At 44.0% G+C, this 26,992-nt stretch overlaps 1 protein-coding gene across 7 annotated transcripts in view; it reads left to right on the top strand.

Annotated features, from left to right (window-relative positions):
* Positions 1 to 280: 280 nt before the first annotated feature.
* The window catches only part of alpha-Catr (alpha-catenin related), a 318,532-nt gene continuing 291,820 nt past the window's right edge, over positions 281 to 26,992 (top strand). For all 7 annotated transcript variants that reach the window (XM_045759535.2, XM_069316274.1, XM_045759536.2 and 4 more), the window contains exon 1: positions 281 to 385. In XM_045759535.2, the coding sequence (XP_045615491.1) occupies positions 296 to 385 (90 nt within the window). In that variant the 5' untranslated portion in view covers positions 281 to 295. The remainder of the gene's footprint in view (positions 386 to 26,992) is intronic.

Below are 26,992 nucleotides of genomic sequence, written 5' to 3'. Positions count from 1 at the left end.
GGTACGTATTTACTGCTAGGTGAATAGATGTGTTAGGGTGAAGGAAACTGCCCATTTCTTTCCGCCTCGGCCGGGATTCGATCCCGAGTCCTTAAGACTACGACCCCCGAGCCCTGTCCACTCAGCCGCGAGGCCCCAATGTGTGTGTATGTGCGGGTGTATGCGTGAGTGTGCGAGCGTGCGCTCCCACGCCTGTCTAGCGAAGATGTGTGTGCGTGCGTGCGTGTGGGTGGGTGGGTGCTGGCAAGGGCACGCCGGGGGCCCTCAGTGGCGCGGGTTAGCGAGTGTGGCCAACATGGCGAGCCCGTCTCGGGAACATAACGACATGGACCCGCAGGTGAAGACTCGCTCAATAGAGAAGACACTGCTACCCCTCGTAACCCAGGTGAGTGCCCCCCGGGTGTCTGTGAGTGCCCCAGTGCCCAACTGGCCTCGTGGTCTGGCCAGTCTCACCCTCGCCGCGTCGCTCTGTTTACCCCGGCCAGCTGACACCGCGTCCCGACCCCTGCAGTTGGCCTTGGCTTGAGCCTGAACTATCGAAACTTCACCCCCTTACCCCCACACAGCTACCGCAAATACTCACAAGAGTTCTCGCGTTCGTACGTGTGTCCCAGCGACCACCGGCTGCGCGTAAATTCGACACGCGCTTGAGAGAGTGCCAAAGTTGCTATGATCCCTTGCCACACTAGAGGTTGGAAACATTTCGCACGTGTTGCTCAAGCTCTTCAAGGAATTCGTACCGAGTAAAACATAGGGAAGATCAGGGGAAAGTTTGGATCCTTGCTGCGTTTCAGTACGTGAATGGAGTAGAGATACAAGCGTTTCAGTACGTGAATGGAGTAGAGATACAAGCGTTTCAGTACGTGAATGGAGTAGAGATACAAGCGTTTCAGTACGCGAATGGAGTAGAGATACAAGCGTTTCAGTACGTGAATGGAGTAGAGATACAAGCGTTTCAGTACGCGAATGGAGTAGAGATACAAGCGTTTCAGTACGTGAATGGAGTAGAGATACAAGCGTAGTCTTCCCTTCCTTAACACACACACCTGTCGTCAACAATAATATTATTGTTATAACAATAATAATGCGTATTTATACACTAGGAAAATGAAGCGAAAATGACTACCTTCGTGTATATATATACAAGAAGGTGAAATGAGTTGTGAATGTACATTTATTAGTGATGAACCAGCACATTCTTGCCAAGCCACAGACACGCGTAGCGTTTCGACCCAAGACTTAATGCAACAAAGATCTTGCAAGGAATTTAATATTTAAAGGGAGAAGCGGTCTATTTTGAAGAAAAATATATGTAGTGACATTTATATAATGACGGAATTTGAATTCACATATTTACTATGTTAATGTAAAGTGGTGACACTTAATATTGTGTAACACTATTGTACTCTATACACGCTAGTGTACCTACACCATCACTCACCCTGCTACACCCACTCACCCTGCTACACCCACACACCCTGCTACACCCACACACCCTGCTACACCCACACACCCTGCTACACCCACACACCCTGCTACATCCACACACCCTGCTACACCCACTCACCCTGCTACACCCACACACCCTGCTACATCCACACACCCTGCTACACCCACACACCCTGCTACACCCACACACCCTGCTACACCCACACACCCTGCTACACCCACTCACCCTGCTACACCCACTCACCCTGCTACACCCACACACCCTGCTACACCCACACACCCTGCTACACCCACACACCCTGCTACACCCACACACCCTGCTACACCCACTCACCCTGCTACACCCACACACCCTGCTACACCCACACACCCTGCTACACCCACTCACCCTGCTACACCCACACACCCTGCTACACCCACACACCCTGCTACACCCACACACCCTGCTACACCCACACACCCTGCTACACCCACTCACCCTGCTACACCCACTCACCCTGCTACACCCACACACCCTGCTACACCAACACACCCTGCTACACCCACTCACCCTGCTACACCCACTCACCCTGCTACACCCACACACCCTGCTACACCCACACACCCTGCTACACCCACACACCCTGCTACACCCACACACCCTGCTACACCCACACACCCTGCTACACCCACACACCCTGCTACACCTACACACCCTGCTACACCCACACACCCTGCTACACCCACACACCCTGCTACACCCACACACCCTGCTACACCCACACACCCTGCTACACCCACACACCCTGCTACACCCACACACCCTGCTACACCCACTCACCCTGCTACACCCACACACCCTGCTACACCCACACACCCTGCTACACCCACACACCCTACTACACCCACACACTAATAAACACCTCGTATTGATGCATTTTTGAAGTACATTAAAGTACTCGCAGTAACCACACCAGGTATGATCCAGGTATATACCAAGTAACTCACCCCACACCGTCACACGCCTCACAATATCAACACACGCCTCACCTAACACGCACAACCCACCACACGCCTCACCAAACACACACACCTCACCAAACACACACCTCGCTACACAAAAGCCTCACCACACAAATGACCACACCCACGAAAGACATAAACGATAACAAAAACCAGGGCAAGATAAAACATATCTTTCCCACAAGATTACAGGATAACCATCTCACTCCCTCAACCAAAGGGGAATGACCTCATAAAATCCCCTCTCCACCTTCCCTCACTGCTCACCTTCCTCTCATCATCATCTCTCAAGCCCGTCCTCTTAAGGTTTGTCAACGTCGCGAAAACGTTCAATTTAAAGTGGTCTCTCCTAACCTACCAGAGGACCCAAAACAGAAAACGGGACAGTACGTCACTTTCGCAAGTCGCTTCCCTCTTTTCTAATACGACCATTTTTTGGCCTAATGTAACACCATTGGGTGGACGGAGGGAGAGTCCTGACACCTGCGAATGGCCTTGTAAAAAATCCTCTGTTCCCTGCCTCAGTTTTCATATAGAAGCATGCACGCACGTGTAAAACACACACACACACACACTTTGGGGGAGTGTGGCTCCCGTTGGGGACCTCGCGGCTGAGTGGACAGCGCTCGGGGGTCGTTGTCCTAATGGCCCGAGTTCGATTCCCGGCGTGGCGGAAACAAATGGGTAGCGTTTTAGTCACCTTGATGTTTCATTCGTTCACCTAGCAGTAAATAGGTACCTGGGAGTTAGACAGCTGATACGGGCTGCTTCCTTCCATGTGTGTGTGTGTGTGTGTGTGTGTGTGTGTGTGTGTGTGTGTGTGTGTGTGTGTGTGTGTGTGTGTGTGTGTGTGTGTTTTAAGGAGAAATATATGTAGTAGATAAAATAGAGGAAAAAAGAATGGTATAAAGGCGAGGTTCAAGAGTTAATTGCTCGATTCTGCAGACACAAATAGTAAATATACAAAATAGTAAATACACTCACACACACACACACACACACACACACACACACACCTTTCTCAGCTAAATTATATTATATTTAGATAATGAGTCAGGTGAGGGCTGGCTGGGTGAGAGTGAAGCAACCCTCATTTCTAGCAGGTGTCGAACTATTGTTTCATATACAGCTGTCTCTCCTCAGCTTCAAACTCACAATTCATATCAAAGAACATAATCAAATTATAAATTAACATTTCTGAAACATCGGAACTTGTTTCTGCTCAAATGTGTTTAGCCGCTTCCAAGTCCCCAAGTCACTGGGATAAAATGTCTTCGATATTTTAGTGTGAAATTCACACTGAAAAGGATAAGAGGTATTTAGGAAATCTTCGTGTCTTGAGCCCCGCGTCACACATAGTGCGATGCCCCGCATGTTGCCAGCGTGGTCAGGGAGTTGATGAAATATCTGCGCCTCTGAACCACGAGTGTAGCGGGGTGTTGGGAAGCTTGTGGTTCTTACCACCTTCCTATACTTATACCACACACACACACACACATATATATAATATTATATATATTAAATATATATAGGAGGGATACCTCGTTGTACCTGGAATAGTCTGTCTCTCCCTTCCCCTACACCCATTCCACCCTTGTTCTCCCATCTCATTCTTTACCCCCATTCCATCGGGCCTCCTTCCCTTTCTCTCAATATTTTTTATTAGGTTTTATTTACATATACAAGAGTTAGAACTCTTGCATAGAGTTCTTGTATATGTAAATATATTGGCGCTGGAACCAATCGTATTGGTGTATGCCTTTCCATTGGAGACTTTCAGCGCCGTGGAAAGGGGATGACCTGCTGCCTGGGTAACAGCTTCTCCCCCCGAATCAACCTACCCTGGCTTTGCGCCCTGGTGAGGCCACTCCAGACCGACAACCAAAGAGCAACACCATAGTCTCCTGAGACTGATGGATGCCTACTACTACTACTACTACTACTAGAGTTCTTACATTCTAGTATAGCCACTAGCACGCATAGCGTTTCAGGCAAATCCTTAATTTTAATTTTCCCTGGAATACGACCCGCCCAATCGTTGAACAACCAGGTACCCATTTACTGCTGGGTCAACAGAGGCTACACTTAAGAATTCGCGCCAAGTAAATCCTCCCCGACCAAGAACAGAAGTGTCGAACCACTTGGGCAGGACGGTAGAGCGACGGTCTCGCTTCATGCAGGTCGGCGTTCAATCCCCGACCGTCCAAGTGGTTGGACACTTACGTTCCTACATCCCTGTCCCATCCCAAAATCCTTATCCTGATCCCCCTTCCCAGTGCTATATAGTCGTAATGGCTTGGCGCTTTCCCCCCCCCCCTGATAGTTCCCTTCCTATTCGTCTCTCTAAATATTAATTTGAGGACATCTCAACCAATATTTCACACTTGACCAGAATTTAATCCATGAGAATTGTTTTGGGGGTAATCAATAATTACTAATATTTTTAAATAATTTAACTTGGCTTACCCCCGACCAGCCTATGTTCTTTCCGTACCCCAGACCATTATCCCTGCAAATTTGGCTGAGACTAGCCCCAAGCGTCTGTCCTCCAACTCTACACAGACATTCTCTCTCATAGGTATATATAAATTTATATTTTGACACTGCATGAAAGTTGCTCAAGTACATGTTGAGTTATTAAACACTACTCCAGGAGCTGAACTCCAATATTCGGGTCATCAATGTTATAACTAGCTACGCTAGTTATAACATTGATGAGCTAGTCACAGAGTTTGCTAACAAATACATCAACGGACAATTGACACCCTTGGTTAGTTGATCATAATTAACATGAATATCACTTAATGGTTTGAGAAAATTAACAAAAATGTTCTAGAGACTAAATGACTTTACATTTGGATTGGACATACAGAAAGCGTTGAACTCTGCGGACACTAACTCAACTTGATAACGTATGTCTGCAAATTCTGTAGGTATTTCATCAATGCTGTAACCTGTTAGCTGGCAAAAATGGCTTCCATCCAGAGTCTGGACTAATGCAAACACTTTATAAAAGGCTTCCCCACACCGCCCAGAGGACGAGCGCCAGATAGAAAACGAACTTGAAGGTGATCCATCACAACACGTCGGCACATTCGACCAGTATAGTTACTATAAGTATCATAACATCAGGAGGATGGGTTGCATTATGGCCCTTGACAGGGCGAGACAGATTCCGAGCGTTCGTATTTATACATGGGGGGAGAATTCGCCAAGTATAAATACGAGCGCTCGGAATCTGGCACGCCCTGTCAAAGGACATAATGCTTCTCGTTTACGCTAATCAGACACTTGTGGACATGTATAATGCTCCCTTTGTCTCTACTGTGTTTAATATACTGCTTCTCAGTGAAAGGTTGGATATTGATTGACTTGAGAATGGTCCAGGACGGACCGAAACGTCGTCGTCCCTTCACCTTCTAGTGTGTGATCTGGTCAACATACTTTAGCCACGTTATTGTGACTCCTCGCCTGCAAAAGGTGGGATATTATCGAAATCTTTAATCGCTAGTGTTAAATTTTAAGATAAATGGAGGGTCAGATGGCTAATTTCTATTCTTAGATGTCTGGGTATTTAAGAACAAAACCTCCTCACCCTCTTCCGGGCTCACTATAGCCCGTGCTACATGGACATTTCGTTCCGAGTAGCTAGATCTTAAACATCATCTCACCTTCAGTGCTGACAGAACAAGACACTAGGACAGGGAGCTGACACGAACAGTCTGGTAAACCTCCCGAACAATGAAAACATTAATCGTTGATTCTTTTCTTAAGAGTATACATTATTTCTACCTTCAAATGTTAGATACTGAAATAAACAAGTCAAACAACACAATAGGATCTCCCAGCTGGTTTCTTACTAAAGTTTTGAAGGGATTCGTAAGTCATTAATTATATGATAATAAACCACCAGACTTTATAAGATCATTCTCATGAGAAACTTAATTATTTCATATTGCTCAAACGAGGAATATTCCGATAAGAATATAAGTAGGAAAGACAATTTTTAGTTACCCAAATAATATTGGTTATGAAGTGGTGAATGTTTATCTGAAAGATGGTTAATGTTGAGGGCGCCGGTGTTTACAACATCAGTTGTAAACACTGTTTACAACATCCGTTGTAAACATTGCAGCAAGGCTTACGACTGTCCGAAATGTAGACTGCCCGATATGTAGACCCCTAATATTACAAACTGTTAGATGTGGCCAACAAAGTTCAGAACTACACAAGTGCGTATGTGAACCCGATCACTGAATCATTTAGGAATATTTTTGTCTATAATTTAACCCTAAATTATGACTTCATAAAAGGAAAATAATTGAATCTACTTACATAAACAATAATCCTTATTTACAATATTTACAATGAATACCTGACGCTTATCTACGTTACTTAGAACACGTGGTATTAACACGTACTAATTCGTTCGTTTAGGTATGTGGGTCAACCGATGTGATTTGTTTAACTAGTGAATATAAGCATTAAGTGATTGTTTAATATTGTAAAAGGAGAAATCCGAAGCGGTTTAAGGCTAGCCCCAAGCTATTCCATTTTGCAACTCAGAAATGCTATAAAATATTGCATTTTGCTATTCCATACCTGCAACTCACAGCCGTTATTTTATTTACCATAATTTTTACTAGTAATAGCAAGACAGTTATCATGAATGTACGTAGTTACTGGGTACATAGAACCTTACCTTAAGCCCCCGCGTTGTTAGACGCCCGGTTCCAACTCTGCAATTAAGTTTGCAGATGTGGAAAATGTCGAGAAAAATCGTCACGAGTTCTTGCACTTATATATCTGAATACTGTGAGCTTCAGCTCAAACTTCCGATATCGAACGAGTTAGCACACACTTCAGAGTAACACATAGTTCGTAAACAAGATATCTGATATCTCCCTTTCAGGAGACTCTTCGCGGACGGAAATGAAATAATGTTAAGATATTATGATTCGAAGTTGATTCCGTTCGAACGTTTCTTAATCACAGTTTCGATCATTTTATATGCTCGAATTGCACGACTCGAATTTTTTTACTCCAGCCCACAGCCCATTCTCATAAATAATGGCCAAAGTCCATTCCATGCATCCGCCAAACCCCCCTGTGTATGAATGAAAAACGGTTTACACACGACTCACATCACAACTCGTCCTCGACTCAAGTCCATTACATCCAGCGGTCAACCCCACAGACGCATTTATAAATTTTAATATGCTGTTCATTCAAAACAGGAATTTTCTCAAGTATAAATTAATATTATAATATATTAGCATATTGTGCATATATAGTCATAGGATAGGTTAGGTTAGGTGTTTTGGTTCTATTGGCGATTATTTGTATTTGTAGTACGTGGGTGAAGCATTTATAGCGTTGCGATTCGAGCAAAATTCGTCAGTGAAGCACTTGTTCCAGATATGTTCGAACGTCAGCAGTTGTGAGTCGTGTGTAAACCGCTTTTCATTCATAAACAGGGGGTTTGGCGGGTGCATGGAATCACTTTTGGATCTTTGTTTGGAGGATGGGCTGCATTCTCATAAACAATGGCCAAAGTCCATTCCATGCACCAGCCAAACCCCCTGTTTATGAATGAAAAACGGTTTACACACGACTCACAACTGATGACGTCCGAACATATCCGGAACATGTGCTTCGCTCACGACTTTTGTTCGAACCACAACACTGTACAGGCGTTGTGTTTCGTACTACAAATACAAATAATCGTCAACAGAAAATAAACACCTAACCTAACCAATGCCTAAATGTGCACAATATGCTAATGTAAAAAATATTAATTTATATATGTGAAAAATTGCTATTTTGAATGAACAACATGTTAAAATTGCTGAACGCGTGTTTGGGGTCGACCGCTAGATGGAATGTACATAGAATAAGGACAGGTTGAAAGTCTAATATTACAATACGTCCTCACACTAGGCTGTTTAAAGCAGCGGCCGTCCTCCTCAGACGCATTCATCAAAGTTAACATACTGTGTATTATAAATTGGTTTGTACTCATACATAAATTAATATTATTATACATTACAATTCTATGTATAGTTAGGCGTAGGTTAGGTTAGGTGTTTAGATTCTGTTGGCGATTATTTGTATTTGAAGTACGTGGATGAAGCATTTATAGAATTGTGGTTCGAACAGAGGACGTGAGCGAAACATTTGTTCCGGAAGTGTTCGGATGACATAAGTTGTGAGTCGTGTGTAAACAGCTTTTCATATGTAAACACGAGGTTCGGCGGCTGGATTAACTAGCTTGGATCTTTGTATGTGAGGACAGGCTGAATACTTACAACGAAACCTCGATATAAGACAGTATTTGGACATATAGTCCACCTAGCCATGTTCGAAGCTATGACTCGAAACGTGCTTCGTTCACGTACAGAGTAAACACTCCCCCAAATCAACGTAACGGAAGCACCTAACCTAACCTAACCTAACCTAACCTAACCTTACCTTACCTAACCTAGACATAAGAATACATAAATCCACAATATGTAATAATTTTAATTTACAAATGAGAACAAAGTGTTTGTTTTAATACTGTATGGAAGATTCATTCACTCAGCTCACTCACGACTCACAGAATGGTTCAGAAAGGACCGTAATGTCGTCGTTTCTCCATCTTGTAATGTGTGGTCCGGTCATCATATCTTCAGTCACGTGTCCTCGTCTGCACCCTGTTCATGAATGCAAAACATGTTACACACGACTCGTAACTGAGGACGTGTGTATGTTCTCTCGAGCAGTGCTTCGTTCACGTCCTCGGCTCGATTCACAGATGCACAAATGCTTCACCCACGAACATCAAATACCAATAATGCCCAACAGAACCTAACCACCTAGCCTTTTTAGTCCCAAATATTCAACACCTTTTAAGTATGCAATAATATTTCCCTGTATATAAGAAAATACAAATTTCGAATACGCAGTACTTTAAAATTGATGAATGAGTCCACCACTTTAACAAGCACAGCCTGAGGACAGGTAGGAATCATAATTTTTGTTAATTATTTTGCTTCTGGCAACGAAGGGTCTCGTGGAAGGAGAACGACAAGTTTTAGACATCTCGTTTACGAACTACGTGTTGCTCTGAAGTGTGTGCTAACGCGTTCGAAATCGGAATTTAGAGTTGCCGTTTGCAGTGTTCGGTTTTGAAAGTGTAAATATCGGTGACGATTCTTCTCGATATTTTCGACATCTGGCAACTTAAATGTGGTCGTGGAGCCGCGCATCTGACAACGTGAGTTTAAGGTAAGATTCTGGTAAGTGTAGTGTGGAACATGGATAAGCGTCAGGTGTAGTGTGGAACATGGATAAGCGTCAGGTGTAGTGTGGAACATGGATAAGCGTCAGGTGTAGTGTGGAACAAGGATAAGCATCAGATTCCAATTATTATGTTATATAATCACTCGCTGGTATCCTTTGTCCTAAGAAAATATTATAAATTTGATTAATTATTTTAGCAGGTTCAATTATTTTAATTTTGAAGCCACAACTTTGAGGACAAATACATTAGAATCTTATCATTGGGTGACCGGTTTCACATACGTGCTTGGGTAATTCTGAAATTTTCATTTGTAAAGTTTGAATGGTTATCCAGCCAATGTACAACTATAAACTCTAGAGTTGTGTGCATATAACTATAAACTCCAATATATTACATGTCCCCGTGGTGTAGTGGTAAGACACTCGCCTGGCGTTTCGCAAGCGCTTTGTCCTGGGTTCGTATCCTGGCCGGGGAGGATTTACTGGGCGCAAATCCTTAACTGTAGCCTCTGTTTAACCAACGGTAAAATGGGTAGTACGTGGTTATTTAAGAATTTGGCGGGTCGTATTCCAGGGAACATAGGATTACTCATTGTCCGAAACGCTATAAGGATTAACCATTGTCCCAAACGACTTGTCCGAAACGCTATGCGTGCTATTGGCTGTACAGGAATGTAAGAATTCTTGTGTTCGTGTGTTTTATTTCAAGGAGTATAACAGATTTTAAATTTAAATTTTGCCCCGAGGGGCGAGTTTATTGGGGAGCGCCACTCATCTTGTGAGTGGACACACCGCCATAGCAGCGTGTACAACACTCCCCAATAGGAAGAAAACCCGCTGAGTTGTTCATCCCGTCACTTGTACCCAGACACAGCTGGGACTTAATAACGAAAGATTGGAAACAAAACATTAATGGTGTTACACTGCTAGTGAAACGAAAGTGAAGTTTTTTTAAGAAATAGCATATGGTAATACAAACGGATGTACAGACTCCATCACTAGACCTCTAACGGCAGACGGAGGAGAGATTATGGTCTTCGCAATATACCACACTTCAGGCCAAAATATAACCCCCACAAGCAAATACAAGACCAATACAAAATTGTGATAAACAGGAATGAAGCGTGCATGCACAAACAACAAACAAAAAATTGCTACACACTCACACACACACATACACACACACACACACACACATCAGAATGACCAATTATTGGGGAGTGTTGTACATGCTGCTATGGCGGTTTGTCCACTCACAAGATGAGTGGCGCTGCCCAATACTGTCACTATGGCGGTGTGTCCACTCACAAGATGAGTAGCGCTGCCCAATACTGTCACTATGGCGGTGTGTCCACTCACAAGATGAGTAGCGCTGCCCAATACTGTCACTATGGCGGTGTGTCTACTCACAAGATGAGTAGCGCTGCCCAATACTGTCACTATGGCGGTTTGTCCACTCACAAGATGAGTGGCGCTGCCCAATACTGTCACTATGGCGGTGTGTCCACTCACAAGATGAGTAGCGCTGCCCAATAAACTCGCAAAATTTACAATTTATGGGAGAACTAAATTATGGAGAGAGAAACTGGGAATCTAGAAAACTCATTGTGAGGGGAAATCGATTTGTGTTAAGTTTGTAGAAATTATGCAAAGAAACTTTTTTTTCTTAGCAAAGTAAAATATGACAATACTAAGTTAAAGAAAATCGACACGTCTACCAGACCTCATCTTCTCCCAGAATGAGGGAACACATCAAGAACTTGGATCATGACATCCCCGCTAGGAGTCAGCGGACTTCATGCTCTCTGTCTGAACTAAAAAAAGCAGTGACTATGTGTTATTGGATCAGGCGGCTCCAGGAGACTACTGGACGCTGTGGAGCCAGTCGGGCTCAGCAAGTCACTAAACACAGACTATAGCCGCAGTGTGTGTGTACGAGCGTGCTTGTACACACACACACACACACACTCACACACACACACAGTAGTTTCTAAGCGTTATATGACAAAGAGTGCTGGGAAGACGGGACACCACGAGCGTAACTCTCATTCTGTAACTACACTTAGGTAATTACACACACACACACACACACACACACACACACACACACACACACACACACACACACACACACACACACACACACACACGCGCGCGCGCTTGGGGGTGTCGCGGCTAAGGGGACAGCGCTCGGGGTCGTAGTCCTAAGGGCCCGGGTTCGATTTCCGGCGGATACAGAAACAAATAGTAGAGTTTCTTTCACCCTGGTGCCCCGATTCACCTAGCAATATCTGGGAGTTAGACAGTTGCTACGGGCTGCTTCCTGGGGATGTGTGTGTGTGTGTGTTAGAGAAAGATATGTAGGAGACATTATAGAGGAAAAATAGATTGGTTAGAAAGGCGGGGTCCAAGAGCTAATAGCTCGATTCTACACGCACAAATTGTTAATACACACACAGACACGCACACAATCTGGTCGAGTATACGAGGAGTATACGCACGCACTCACACACTTTCACTCATGCACGCACTCACACTCATGGACACACTCCCACTCATGCACGCACGTTCACGAAATAGTCCTCACATTCAATCATATTACATTTGGGAAACAAAACCCAACTATAGCGGAAAGGTAGCGATCATTTCTTGCTTGCCACTTTGACTGAACGGTTGAGCGACGGTCTCGCTTCATGCAGGTCGGCGTTCAATCCCCCGACCGTCCAAGTGGTTGGGCACCATTCCTTTCCCCCCCCGTCCCATCCCAAAGCCTTATCCTGACCCCTTCCAAGTGCTATAAAGTCGTAATGGCTTGGCGCTTTCCCTGATAATTAAAACAATTCTTGCTTGCCTCACAATGACCGCGCCATCTCACATTTTCTTTAAAGAATCTAAAACAAAAAGGTCACTTATACTTAATTACTTATATCTCAAAGGAGACACCTTTTTTAAATGTTTTCTTTCAGGAGGATTTTATTTGCTTTCGTCACAAGTGTAGCCAGTGTCAGCCAGCACATACGTGGGGGCCTCGTGGCTGACGGCCTTCGTCTTGCATTCACAATCACATTCCGTGTAGCTCTTAGCACCCCGCCCCTCCCCTTTGCTCTACCCTGACAACTTAAGTTCCTATATATATAATTCTCCGTTTGTGACGAGAACAAGTGAGCGAGGAGGGTGGATGGTATAGAGAGGAAGGAAGGTCCAGGCTGTTTCTGATTCTATTTCCCTTCCTACTTCCTTAAATCCCTCCCTCCCTTCCTTTCTTCCCTTCATTCTCCGGTTCCCTTCCCCCATCTTTCTTTGCCAACAGCTTGTGTTACTAACCACAAAGATAGCCTGGGTTGGTTTATGCAACCATGGGTGTTAGGGGTGTTAGTCAGTTGTCACGGGTGGAGGCCTGGTCCAGGACCGGGCCGCGGGGACACTAAAGCCCCGAAATCATCTTAAGATAACCTCAAGAAGAAGATGCATCTCGCAAACCCGAGCTTGTCTGAGGGCACTTAAGGTAGATGCTATTGACTGTTCAACTATGCCACTGCACTTACACTGCCGTGCCCCTCTAATTGTATATTTAAATTTGCACCAAAGGGCCGAGTTTATTGGACAGCGTCACTCGTACTATTTTTGAACATTCCGCTACAGCAACATGTACTGCACTCTCCTCCCCCCCCCCCCACACACACACCCCATACCCTTCCCCCTATGAGAAAACCCCTGAGTTGTTTATCCTGTCTCATGTGCCAAGACGCAGCTCAGACCTGCTTAACTGTCTCGAGTGAACAGGCAGTCAAACAAGGACATTAACATTAATGCTAACTCAAACTTTCGTTGTCTTGCGAGTGCCAAACGCAAGTCTACCGTTTTTATTTGTTTATCGAGTACCGTTTCCCCTAATGTTAAACAAATGGAAAGATTAGTTGACTACACATATTAAGGATTGCAGGCGACGAGTCACAATAACGTGGCTGAAGTATGTTGACCAGACCACACACTAGAAGTTGAAGGGACGACGACGACGTTTCGGTCCGTCCTGGACCATTCTCAAGTCGATTCTATTAAGGATTGTTAGATGAGCTACTCTCCTCTAGTTCCATCCACCACCAGGCGTGTTGTTCCCTCCATCTGCCTCTCCCACCGCCTCTATGCATTGTCTGAGCTGCTGCCAACACTTTCATGATTAATGAACACCTTCCACAACAGGTATTGTTTTCCCCGCTCGAGCACCAAGCGGCCTCCCTCACCTTGTTCCGGCCTCCTAGTGAGCTTTCCCGGTAGTGTTGAACAACCAGGTTGTTCAGAACAATTATTGACCCCGGGTCGAGGCCTACCTCTGGTTGAGGAGGACTTCGTAGAGCTTAATTCGGAGCTCGTAAATTGTTTAGTGAATGCAAATTAAACCCGTTTGTATTCACTAGAAAAAGATCTAGAAAAAAATCTAGAAAAAGATGACACGTGAGTACTCTGTGATTCGGATTCGTTGGTTTGATTCGTTGTAGCAGAAACAAAAGTGCCTTAATGCTGTTCTGTTCAGCCCATTCTCCAAATAAAGACCCAAAAGTGATTCCATGCACCCGCCAAACCCCCTGTTTATGAATGAAAAACGGTTTACACACGACTCGCTATTGATTTCGTTCGAACACTTCCGGAACAAGTGCTTCACTGACGAATTTTGTTCGAACCACGACGCTGTAAATGCTTCACCCACGTACTATAAATACAAATAATCGCCAACAGAACCTAAACACCTAACCTAACCTATGCCTATATATGTACAATATTTATATTTGAGAACATTCCCATTTTGAATGAACAGCATGTTAACTTTATGCATGAGACTGTGGGGTCGACCGCTGGACGTAATGGACTTGAGTCCAGGACGGGTTGTTCTGTTAGCACTCGAATTTTTTCCTTCATACCCACACACACACTTTTCACAGAAGGAATGTGGTAACGGAAAACTAAAAACTAAAACCATGAATGAAATGAATGTTAAAATCATGGTACACTTAAACCTATGAATACTGGCGCCGAGTTAATGTTATAAATAGCAGATCTCTGCGTTGATCTTTATTGAAAACACTCAACATCGGGTATTTGTGGCCCACAGATGTTGTATACATATATATCTTTAATGCAGATAATTTATAATCCATAAAATTCATCACGGGCAGGGCAGAGATGCTCTCTCTCGGTAGTGGTTGATTAGATGAAAGTAGAAGAAAACGGTTTGGTCTCAAAGATTTCTCAGTTGATGGTGACCTTACGGTGTGTGGGAATACCTGAGACAACAGCCAGACGATGGGGGTGTGGAGTCGCAACACCAAACAGTCTTGTGTTTCGCTTTAAGATTAACAACAGATGCTTTAACTGAAAGAAGTCGTGTGTGTGTGTGTGTGTGTGTGTGTGTGTGTGTGTGTGTGTGTGTGTGTGTGTGTGTGTGTGTGTGTGTGTGTGTGTGTGTGTTTGTGTTTTTACTAGTTGTGTTTTTACGGGGGTTGAGCTTTGCTCTTTCGGCCCGCCTCTCAACTGTCAATCAACTTGTTTACTAACTACTTTTTTTTTTTTTCCACACCACACACACACACACACACACACACACACACACACACACACACACACACACACACACACCCCAGGAAGCAGCCCGTGACAGCTGACTAACTCCCAGGTTCCTATTTACTGCTAGGTAACAGGGGCATTTAGGGTGAAAGAAACTTTGCCCATTTGTTTCTGCCTCGTGCGGGAATCGAACCCGCGCCACAGAATTACGAATCCTGCGCGCTATCCACCAGGCTACGAGGCCCCTTAACCCCCTGTGTGTGTGTGTGTGTGTGTGTGTGTGTGTGTGCTCGCGCGTGCATGCATTTGCGTGTTCTGGCCTGGCCAAGATAACAGGCATCAACACCCGGAAGCCTAACACAGGTCAGGTGTTGGTTATCCTCTCCCACTCCTTCCCTCCCACACTATAAACAAACAGCACGTGTCTCTCCCACCTTCCCTGAAGCGTCTACGAGGGCGGCGGAGTTGTGATGAAGGGAAGGGAGATATGAAGATGGGACGGAGGATGGGTGAATGGTGGGTGAAAGAAGAATGAAGAGGGAGATGGGGGAAGGGGGATTAAAGGGGAGGACGAAGGGGGAATAGGTAAAGAGACACAGAATGGGTAATAGCGCTTCGTGTTTGCTAAGATGGAGAAAAGGTTAGATAAGATTAAACCTTGACTATCTGGCCCCCCTTGTTACCCAGCAGTAAATAGGTACCTGGGAGTTAGACAGCTGCTATGAGCTGCTTCTTGGCGGGAGGCCTGGTCGAGGACCGGGCCGCGGGGGACGCTTAAGCCCCGAAATCATCTCAAGATAACCTCGATTACCTTCTTCTCCATCTCCCTAAGAAATAATTACCCGCTCGTTCCTCCTTGTATCTCATATGCCACGCTACACCCCATCCCCCTTCCCCCCACCAGCTTATAGGTTCACATCGATAATTAAGCGAATCATGGTAGTTTGAGATCCCTGTTCGCTCTCCAGGTCCTTCACCCGGGGTGGCTACGTTGAATTGATGGTCCGTGTAGAGCTGGGTAGCTTGACGGGCTGGCACTTTATTGTGCCACAAATAGGTTTTGTAAGTTGTAAATAGGGGCTTGTGTTGTGTGATGCCAAGTGGTGTGTGTGTGTGTGTGTGTGTGTGTGTGTGTGTGTGTGTGTGTGTGTGTGTGTGTGTGTGTACTCACCTATTTGTACTCGCCTATCTGTGCATGCAGGATCGAGCATTGGCTCTTGGATCCCGCCTTTCCAGCCATCGGTTGTTTACAGCAATGACTCCTGGCCCATTTCCCTATCATACCTAATTTTAAAAGTATGAATAGAGTTTGCTTCCACAACCTGTCTCACACAACCTGTGTGTGTGTGTGTATGTGTGCTCGCCTACTTGTGCTTGCGGGGGGTGAGCTTTGGCTCCTTGGTCCCGCCTCTCAACCGTCAATCAACTGGTGTGCAGATTCCTGAGCCTACTGGGCTCTATCATATATATTTTTGAAACTGTGTATGGAGTCAGCCTCCACCACCTCACTACTTAGTGCATTTCATTTGTTAATTTGTTTGACACTGAAAAATCATCCTAAATGCCTCAGTGGCTCATTTAGGTACTTCGTTTCCCTTTGTGTTCCCTTGTTCGATTTCTACCAGTACTAACCCGTCTCTCAATGTCTGCCTTATCAAGTCCTCAGAGAATTTTCTACATTATAACTGTCTAACTTTTGTGTCTTCCAGCGACGTGAGGTTCACTTTATAAGTCTTTCCTTGCATGGTATACCTCGTCGTTCTGGGACAAGGCTGCTGGCATCTATCTTGAGGTTATCTTGAGATGATTTCGGGGCCTTAGTGTCCCCGCGGCCCGGTCCTCGACCAGGCCTCCACCCCCAGGAAGCAGCCCGTGACAGCTGACTAACACCCAGGTACCTATTTTACTGCTAGGTAACAGGGACATAGGGTGAAAGAAACTGTGCCCATTGTTTCTCGCCGGCGCCAGGGATCGAACCCGGGACCACAGGATCACAAGTCCAGTGTGCTGTCGGCTCGGCCGACCGGCTCCCTCTGAACATTCACAGCTGAACAGCATACCCTGAATAGCATACCTCTGAACATTCTGTAACTTTGTCTGTGCTTGACCAGATATGGACTCGAGCTCCATATAACACGATTGGTGTGACATTTATAATATTCAAGGTTCTAAAGGATTCCTTACAAATTTTTATTGAAGGTAGCGCTAATGTTGGCCAACCTTGCATATGCTGCTGATTTATATTATTTTGATGTTAGCTACCTTGAGGTGCTTCCGGGGCTTAGTGTCCCCGCGGCCCGGTCGTCGACCAGGCCTCCTGTTGGCTATAGGCTCGGTGTAATACCAACCCTCAGATCTTTCTACTCGTTTCTTGAAGGTTTTCTTCTACCATTTTGTTTCTTATGTCCGACCTTCTGTTCCCTACACTTAGTTTACTTAATTTGCTGTTTCTTAAGTTAAGCTCCAGATGCTAATTGTTTGAAAGTTTCTTAAAAATCATTTTGTAGTCACCTACAATCTTTCTGTTTTATTCGGTCATAATTTTTGCATCATCAGCAAATAGTTTGAAGAACGTATTCGTTCTAGATCATTTTCATGTATCTTTAACAGAATAGGTTCAAGTATTAACCTCTGTGGGATTGCGCTGATAACATATCTCCACTCTGAGATTTCGCCCCTCAGTGTAACTCGCCTTTTTCTGTTACTCAAGCCCTCCTTTTTTCACCGGAACACCTTTCCTGTCACTCTTGTCTGCTTCTCAGACTTATGCGTTCACCAGCGCAGACTACTGACCACACGACCCTGTATAACTAACCATCCTGAATGATGGGGATATTTTGTAGCATCACATAACTAGTTTTTGACACACTCTGTACTCCCCTTCATTTGCGCAGCTGCACAAATGCACATGTACCAACATGAATTAAACAAAAGACAAAAAAACAAAAATGGTCTCTTGTGGGGAGGTAGGGAGGGGAGGAAACTTTGCCACAGATTTTCTAAAAGTCCAAAATAGTTATTTGGATATATTTTGGACTCTAAAAGTCCAAAAAGATCCAAATCTGCTAGTCTTCCCAACCTTCTATGTCTTGCCTAATTTTTTGTGGTCAGATTTTGTTTCCTGAAGATGAAACGAATGGAAACCCCGTTGGGGATCCAGCCGTAGGGAGAACAGGGAAAGGGAATGGCGTGTCCTTGTTGACGGTGAGTTGGCGCCAAGACCGGGTACTGGCCGCCAGCCTGGCGCCCAGACCGGGTACTGGCCGCCAGCCTGGCGCCAAGACCGGGTACTGGCCGCCAGCCTTGCGCCAAGACCGGGTACTGGCTGCCAGCCTGGCGCCCAGACCGGGTACTGGCCGCCAGCCTGGCGCCCAGACCGGGTACTGGCCACCAACCTGGCGTCAAAACCGGGCACTGGCCGCCAACCTGGCGTCAAAACCGGGCACTGGCCACCAACCTGGCGTCAAAACCGGGTACTGGCCGCCAACCTGGCGTCAAAACCGGGTACTGTAATATTAACACGAAACCGGAAATGGTAAAACTGTTGGGTTTTAAAATACAGCTGGAAAAGATCATCAAAGCAAATGAGAGGGGAAGGGGGGACCTTTGACAAGCCGCTGACTTTGTTCTTGTCGAGGCCACTAGTATTATAGTGGCTCTCAGGTAAATTCAGTAAATTCTGGGCAAGAAAAAGGGGAGTGAAAGTAGACTGAGAGAAAGCGCGCGTACCAGGTAGTCCCAAGAGGTAAGGAAGAGTGGCTGTGTCGCCCTCTCTGCTAGCAAGCTGAGGAGTAAGCTGTGGCAGCTGTTGGGCCAATCACAAGTGATATATATACACAGAGAGGTGTGTATATATGCCACTTGTGTATATACATCTTGTATATACACTTGTGTATATGCACTTTCAAGTTAACTTGATAGTTTGTTGGTCAGCTAAAGTGGTGGCTTCCATTACTCTTCCGAGGTTGATTACTATTAATTCGCTTTGTATGGGAACAAGCAGACAGGGAGAGTGTTTTATGTTTCTCTCAAGGACGAACTATTCACCCTTTCTGGGTACCTATGTATTGCTAGGTGAACAGCGGCATTAGGTGAATGGAAACTTGCCCAATCATTTCTGCTCCACTCGAGATTCGAGCCAGAGTGTGAGTCGAAAACGTACCTAACTTCACTTCCGTGGCCCTGAAGCACAAGTTTAAACCGAAAAATAAACTAATTTGTGCATTGTTCTTAAAATTACAGTTTGACAAAAACCTCGGATCTGATAGTGATGACCGGTTACAAATTTAGCGTGTTTAATTTCCCACCCAATTCATTAAATAGGGTAACCTTTAGGTACGTCAGTATTGAGTGGTTATTATGGTATAGTCATTCTGCGATTATACACATTTTCTGTTATAAATAGATTATAGAAAACCTTTGTTGGGTAACTATTTTATTTTTTTATCATGGTACGTATCGTTACTAAATAAAAATTTTCTCTTCTTTTTCATATATAGGCCATATACCAGGAGCCTATAACTTAATAGTGTGGTGAAAAAATGTTTTCTGAGGTTAGTTCGAAGTAGTTCGTCCGTTGGTCTCTTGAGATTTGTTTTGTAAACATCAGCTGAAAACGGTTGAAACAGAAGTAGACCTAGACACCCGTTTGTGTCCCCTGTTTATGGTCCCACCCCTTGTGTCACGTCCCCATTGCCATGGTTCACCTCTCGTTCCACATCCCCTAGTAATGGTCTCAACCCTCGAGTCACGCAGTTATGGACTCCTTGTGTCCCTTAGTCACGATATCCACCCCTTCCCCCTTTTCTCGTGTCCTGTCTCAGCCCCTTAATTCAGCCCTTAGCCACAGGACCAGAGTGCCCATTCCATAGGCAGGACGCACAGTTCGAATAGGTGGATCGAGATCCAGCTCGAATAGGTGGATCTCGGCTATTATAGATCTGTGCTCCTCTCAATTAGCCAAGCCTTAGACATCAGTGTTCACCTCTAGTTCCTTGCTACAGCCAACAACACACCTACAACAAAGGGGGGTATAATATTGGTGGCAGCGGTGGGTTATAACCCTGCCTCAACATTGCCTCAACACAACGTCCAGCCATCTTCAATTTCCATCCATCCATCCATTTCAGTTTCCTTCGTCCATCTCCATCCATCTTCTGTGGTTGATTGTTCAATAAACCCTTGAACTATATGTTTAACACATCTCTAACCCTATCCATGGAGGACAGAAGAAAATGTATATCTTCTAGTATGGTGAAACTCCATTGTCCCTTAACGTATGGGACATACGTAACGTATCCTAGGCGTCGGCGAGAAACAATGGGCAGAGTTTCTTTCACCCTAAGCCCCTGTTACCTAGCAGTAAAATAGGTACCTGGGTGTTAGTCAGCTGTCACGGGCTGCTTCCTGGAGGTGGAGGCCTGGTCGAAGACCGGGCCGCGGGGACACTAAAAGCCCCGAAATCATCTCAAGATAACCTCAAGATGGTCCTATACCCCTCGTGTCCCATAGTCATGATCCCACCCCCTTGTCCTCTAGTCTTTGCTTAACTCTATTCCGATGGTACGTGGCTCTGATCCACCATATTGATCCATAAAATTTTTCGTAAACTGTTCTCTCTTGAGTTTCATTTCTGGTATGCTGTAACCTTAATCTTAGAACATAAGAAGTTTTTTTCTTTAGAAGGAATTTGGACACTCCTTCTCTTATTAAGTGACACTTATATCTCCGGACTCTCCATCTTTCTTAAGTGTTTAAACAAATTTAGGTTCCAAGCAGGTGCTGAATACTTCAGCAACAGTTTCACATACGAGGTGCATAGGTATCCCTAATGATTTATCGTGGTAATTCCTAACAACTTTCTTAATATTAACTAACGGCACATTGTTAGATACCATGTTTGCCAGTCTCTAACGAAAGGTTTACTTATTTTTCCATTTGAAGCTCTTTATTTTTTTAGGCTGTTTGTCTCTTACCTGTTAACGTTCTGTAGATCACTTTTCATCCTCATAAAATGTGCACGCATAAATAATGTAAGCTCGTGAGCTTAGTTATAAATCACCCACAGTGTTAAATGGAAATATCATGTATAATATATATATATATATATATATATATATATATATATATATATATATATATATATATATATATATATATATATATATATATATATTATATTATATATATTATATTATATATATTATATTATATATATTATATTATATATATATATTATATATATATATATATATATATATATATATATATATATATATAATATATATATATATATATAATATAGTTACTGTTCTTAAAAAGATTCCCCCATTTTTGCACCCTCAGTATAACGTAAATGTTATAAAGAGGGTGCAAAGAGTTAATAATTATATTGGAGAGTTAATTTGTCAATTACCCTCGACAGTGAAGAAAAACGTAAGAAATATTGAGAAGATTCGTGTTAGAATTATTAATCTTACCCTTTTGGTCATATTCAACAACATATGTTTACAAGAAAGACTACTACCAAAATATACTATTTTGGTAGCAGGTAGCAAAATATACTATATTGGTAGGTATATACGTATTTATACGTATATAAATACGAATATATAATATATTTTACGATATATGTCTCCCATTTTCCACCCTCTCTCCACAACTGAGACTTTTCCTGCCTCTTTTGTTTTCATGGCAAGAGGATTACTCCCCCCCCCTTCCATTCCCCCGGCTGTGTTTTTCCTGCCACGAAGCCCTAGTTTCCACCAAGTTTTAGGGCGGTTGAAAGTTAGTCACCATAGACGTAGCAGCAGCAGTAGGAACAGCAGGAACATCTTGCAATGTCGTGATTGTACCTGGAAGATGAAGTACGTGAGCTTGGGGGTAGCAATGTTAATTCCCAGCTCGCTGAGGGGGGAAGCTGCAGGTGTTACCTCAGTCATAATGGCCCAAGTTTGGCGAACAAAAATGTAGAAATCTTAATCAACATTATCCAGTAATTCTTTTTTTATATTTTCTTTCCTTGAAGTTTTTTTTTTCACTTGATTGATTTTCGTCCCAGAGTTTGTGTACTCAAGAATTTATATTCCCTGCGTATATGCACATTAGTTTTTGCCTGGTACATCTGTGCTGTGTGTATACATCAAATATATCGGTTATATACCGATATATGGAGATTTCAAGATGCAAAATATATATCATAGTGCATAAATATTTGATTAAAGTTCGTGTATATGTTTTGTGGGAGGGAAGCTTAAGAATACACCACCCTAGAATGTATGAGTGAATGAATAAATCTGAGCTTATGCTGCAGACCAACCAACACAGCCTCGTTGGACACCTGGACTGCTGTATTAAACACCTACACCGTCTGATGTCATATAAACACACCACACTCCAAAGCTCCATCTCTCTTGGAGGCTGCAACATTGCAACAAATCCTCCAAAAAACATCAAACTACCTCCATGATTTAAGACACTTAAAAAAACCCACTTACCTATGTATATTATTACCCCCTACTGCGTCACAACATTGCAACACAACCACCCATGTACATGCCATTCCCCCACTGCGTCACAACATTGCAACACAACCACCCATGTACATGCCATTCCCCCACTGCGTCACAACATTGCAACACAACCACCCATGTACATGCCATTCCCCCACTGCGTCACAACATTGCAACACAACCACCCATGTACATGCCATTCCCCCACTGCGTCACAACATTGCAACACAACCACCCATGTACATGCCATTCCCCCACTGCGTCACAACATTGCAACACAACCACCCATGTACATGCCATTCCCCCACTGCGTCACAACATTGCAACACAACCACCCACGTACATGTCATTCCCCCACTGCGTCACAACATTGCAACACAATCACCCACATACATTCCATTCCCCCACTGCGTCACAACATTGCAACACAACCACCCACGTACATGCCATTCCCCCACTGCGTCACAACATTGCAACACAATCACCCACATACATGCCATTCCCCCACTGCGTCACAACATTGCAACACAATCACCCACATACATGCCATTCCCCCACTGCGTCACAACATTGCAACACAATCACCCACATACATGCCATTCCCCCACTGCGTCACAACATTGCAACACAACCACCCACGTACATGCCATTCCCCCACTGCGTCACAACATTGCAACACAACCACCCATGTACATGCCATTCCCCCACTGCGTCACAACATTGTAACACAACCACCCATGTACATGCCATTCCCCCACTGCGTCACAACATTGCAACACAATCACCCACGTACATTCCATTCCTCCTTTGCGTCACGCAACAGGAACACCTGCCTCGTGTACATTGTACATGACATCCTTACATGCGTCAACACAACAGTTAACTCTCACACCGTTTACAGAGGCTGTTAACACTCTCCTCGGAACTTGTTAGTGGCCTCTAGCACGCACCTAACTGGCTCAACTGCTTCGTTGTTGTCTTAATGCCGTGTTGAGCACCTCTTAGTGTAGTTTGCTAAGATGGCCTGAGGATGAGATTTACTGGCTTGTCATTGATGACTTATAATGGCTTGTCATTGATGAGATTTATACTGGCTTGTCAGTGTCACTACCATCAGCTCTGACCTACCACCAGCCCGGCTTGCGAGCTACAAACACCAACAATTTTGCCGATCAAACAGTCAACCATGCGGCCAAGTTAGAGACTGGGCAGCCGGGGAAACTGACCCCCCCCCCCCCCCACAAGGCAGTTAAGATAGAAATTCATTATATACCTCTACTACCACCTATACGTCTACTAACCCCACTACCATCCACCACCGCGACCTACAACCATAACAACCACCACTATCAACAACCACAACTACCACCATTGGGATGCGATAAGCCGAGAGCTATTCTGGTCAAACTGGCCATCGGATCCCACCAATGAAATTAGTTTAGGGTTCGTAATTGCCTTTGAATGCATTCTGTGAGCAATTGAAGCGAGACGGAATTACCCGGCTTCTGTCCAGACACCCCTTGAGGGGATCCGGCCAATACCATCGTTTTGTCTGACGAAGTTTTCATGATTTGTCTTTTAGTGAGGAGAGGAGGGGTGGTGTGGTCTCGTGAGGACGTCAGAGACCTTCTTTCCCTTTGGGGTCACAGTCATTGAACACGAATGACATGGGATGGGGATAACTATATGAATGGGGGATAACTATATGAATGGAGGATAACTAGGAGAATGGGGCAACGAAGGCTCTGGGGTAAAATAGCCATCTCCTTCACCCAAAGTAATTCAACTTGTAGAGGAACCCTTGAATGGTTCAGGTTCATTCTTTCTTCTTTACATGTGCTCAAACGAGAGTTTAGGCAGATTAAAGTGAAAATGAATGCAAATTTGCCTCGGCAAATGTTTTTTTGCCACATAAGAATATTTTTTTTATTCTGTTCGGAGACTTGGTTTAGCTGGTTGCAAGTGACATGCAGATTACCCCATAACTTCGCCAGCAACTTCTCCTGGGTTTTTGTAACTTTGTCCCAAGTGTGTTGAAGGTTTCCTTCGCTCTGGGATTTTTTTTTTTTCGTCCCGACAATCTCCAAAATCTGCAAATTTTGATAGATTTGATAGATTTTGTTATTTTTGGGGATTTTTTGATTTTGGGATTTTGTTAAAAAATAGCAGGAAATGTGTGTTGACCATTCACAGAACGAGTCCCGAACTTGTTTCTAAAGGATGATTGTCTATCCCTGGCCCTTGTGTGTGGTTTGTAAACCTTTATATCTGTATACCTGTATACCTGTATCCCTGTATACCTGTATACACCTCTCGTGAAACACGGCTGGTTTGCTGTCCCTTGCTTTAATGCTGTCTGTGTCAGTGTCATTTTTGTTTTAGGGAGATTTAATTCATGAGTTATATAATTATGTTCTTTATATATGTATTATATTATACATTATTATTATTATATACATTATGTATATATATTATTATCTTTATACAGTTTTTGGGGTCACGTTTAGGCTGGATTTTTAACCACGAGAGAAAAATTTGATAGCAAAGAATATCTCTGATTTCTATTTTATAATTGTCTTAGTGGTTCTTGCTCGGAGAATTTTGTTAAGTGCATCATAATGATTGCTTCTTGTTTAGAAAGACTCACTAATTTAGAATTAGATTCTAATTTCCAGCTAAGGGCTGGAGTCCTCTGGATACACATTAGAGTTACATGGATTCTAAGCCTGACAATTATGGCTCTAAATCGATCCCCAGAACAAATATGTCAGTTGGGTCCGCATCCATGAAATTATTTCTTAATATATTTAATCGTAGAGCAATTTAGTTTTAAAACTAATGACAACGGATAAAATGGCTCAGTTTATAAAGCATATTCAACATATTGCCATTCCTGGCTCGTGGTTTAATAGTTATGATTTGAGATCATATTTGTTTTAGATTCATCTACTCGTAACAAAAAATTCCGAGCAGCACGGGCTATGGTGAGCCCGCCGTACTCCTCTGGTACGGGAGATGTGCCTGACTGAGCTCGTATGAGGACCAAAGGACCAAATAGACCAATGTAGCCAAAGTTCGACAGTGTGGGGTTGACATCCTGTTAAACATACGATGTCAACCATGGGATTTAGCATTACATTGAAATAATGCTAAATTAATTTAGTAATCATTCAATACTCATAATATTCCAGAGTGGAGATTCTGGTCCAGGTGGAGCTTTCGTGGATCTGATTAGGTCGTAAAATAAAAATCACTACTTTCCTGTTGCAATGTGGAGCTCTGATGACTGTGTGGAATGAAGACTTCACTCTCCCTCCCTCTGTCTCTTTCTCATCCCTCCCTCTCTCTTCCTCCACTCTTTCTCCCTCCCCTATCTCTTCGTCCCCCTATACTCCTCACCGTACTGTTTTTCCCTCCTAATAATGACCCTAAGCGACACTACAGTCGCAACTATTTCTACCCCACACTCGGCTCTCTAATGTTTCCGAGTGGTGTAGGGGGGGGGGTCATGTTATAAGGTGGTGTAGGGGGAGGTCATGTTATAGGGTGGTGTAGAGGGGGGGGGGTTCATGTCTGGGGTGGTGTAAGGGGGGGATCATGTCAGAGAGTGGTGAAGGGCGCTGGACAGCTGAGTGGACAGCGCTTGGGATTCGTAGTCCTGAGATTCCGGGTTCTATCCCCCGGTGGAGGTGGAGACAAATGAGCAAAAGTTTCTTTCACCTTGATGCACCTGTTACCTAGCTGTAAATAGGTACCTGGGAGTTAGACAGCTGCTACAGGCTGCTTCAATACATTCAGTCCTTCATTACATGCCCAAACGCTTTTATATCTTTTAACACACACCTAACACATTCTAGAAGCATATTCTTTACTTGTTTAGATAATTATTTGCTTTATAGCCCAGGGGTTAGTTGACTTCTGGCCAAAGGATAGGAGATCGACTAAGTTTTATATCCTCTTGGGATACACCCTACGTATCTGTTCTGCCGCAGGGTCCTGTCCACTGCTGTTCGTCTCCTCCAACTGGGTAGTTCATTCTACACCTAACTCTAAGGTTAAATAATTTTGTAGGGATATAAGGTACCAGTGATCCCATTATTTCTTTCAAAGATGAACCAGTTAACACATCAATCAATTTTAATGTATAACATAACTCAACCTGTGGTGGGTATATGTGGGCCTGCGGG

The sequence above is a fragment of the Procambarus clarkii genome, chromosome 83 (assembly GCF_040958095.1).
Source record: "Procambarus clarkii isolate CNS0578487 chromosome 83, FALCON_Pclarkii_2.0, whole genome shotgun sequence".
In the NCBI taxonomy this organism is placed as follows: Eukaryota; Metazoa; Arthropoda; class Malacostraca; order Decapoda; family Cambaridae; genus Procambarus; species Procambarus clarkii.
This window is presented reverse-complemented; position numbering and strand designations above follow the sequence as displayed.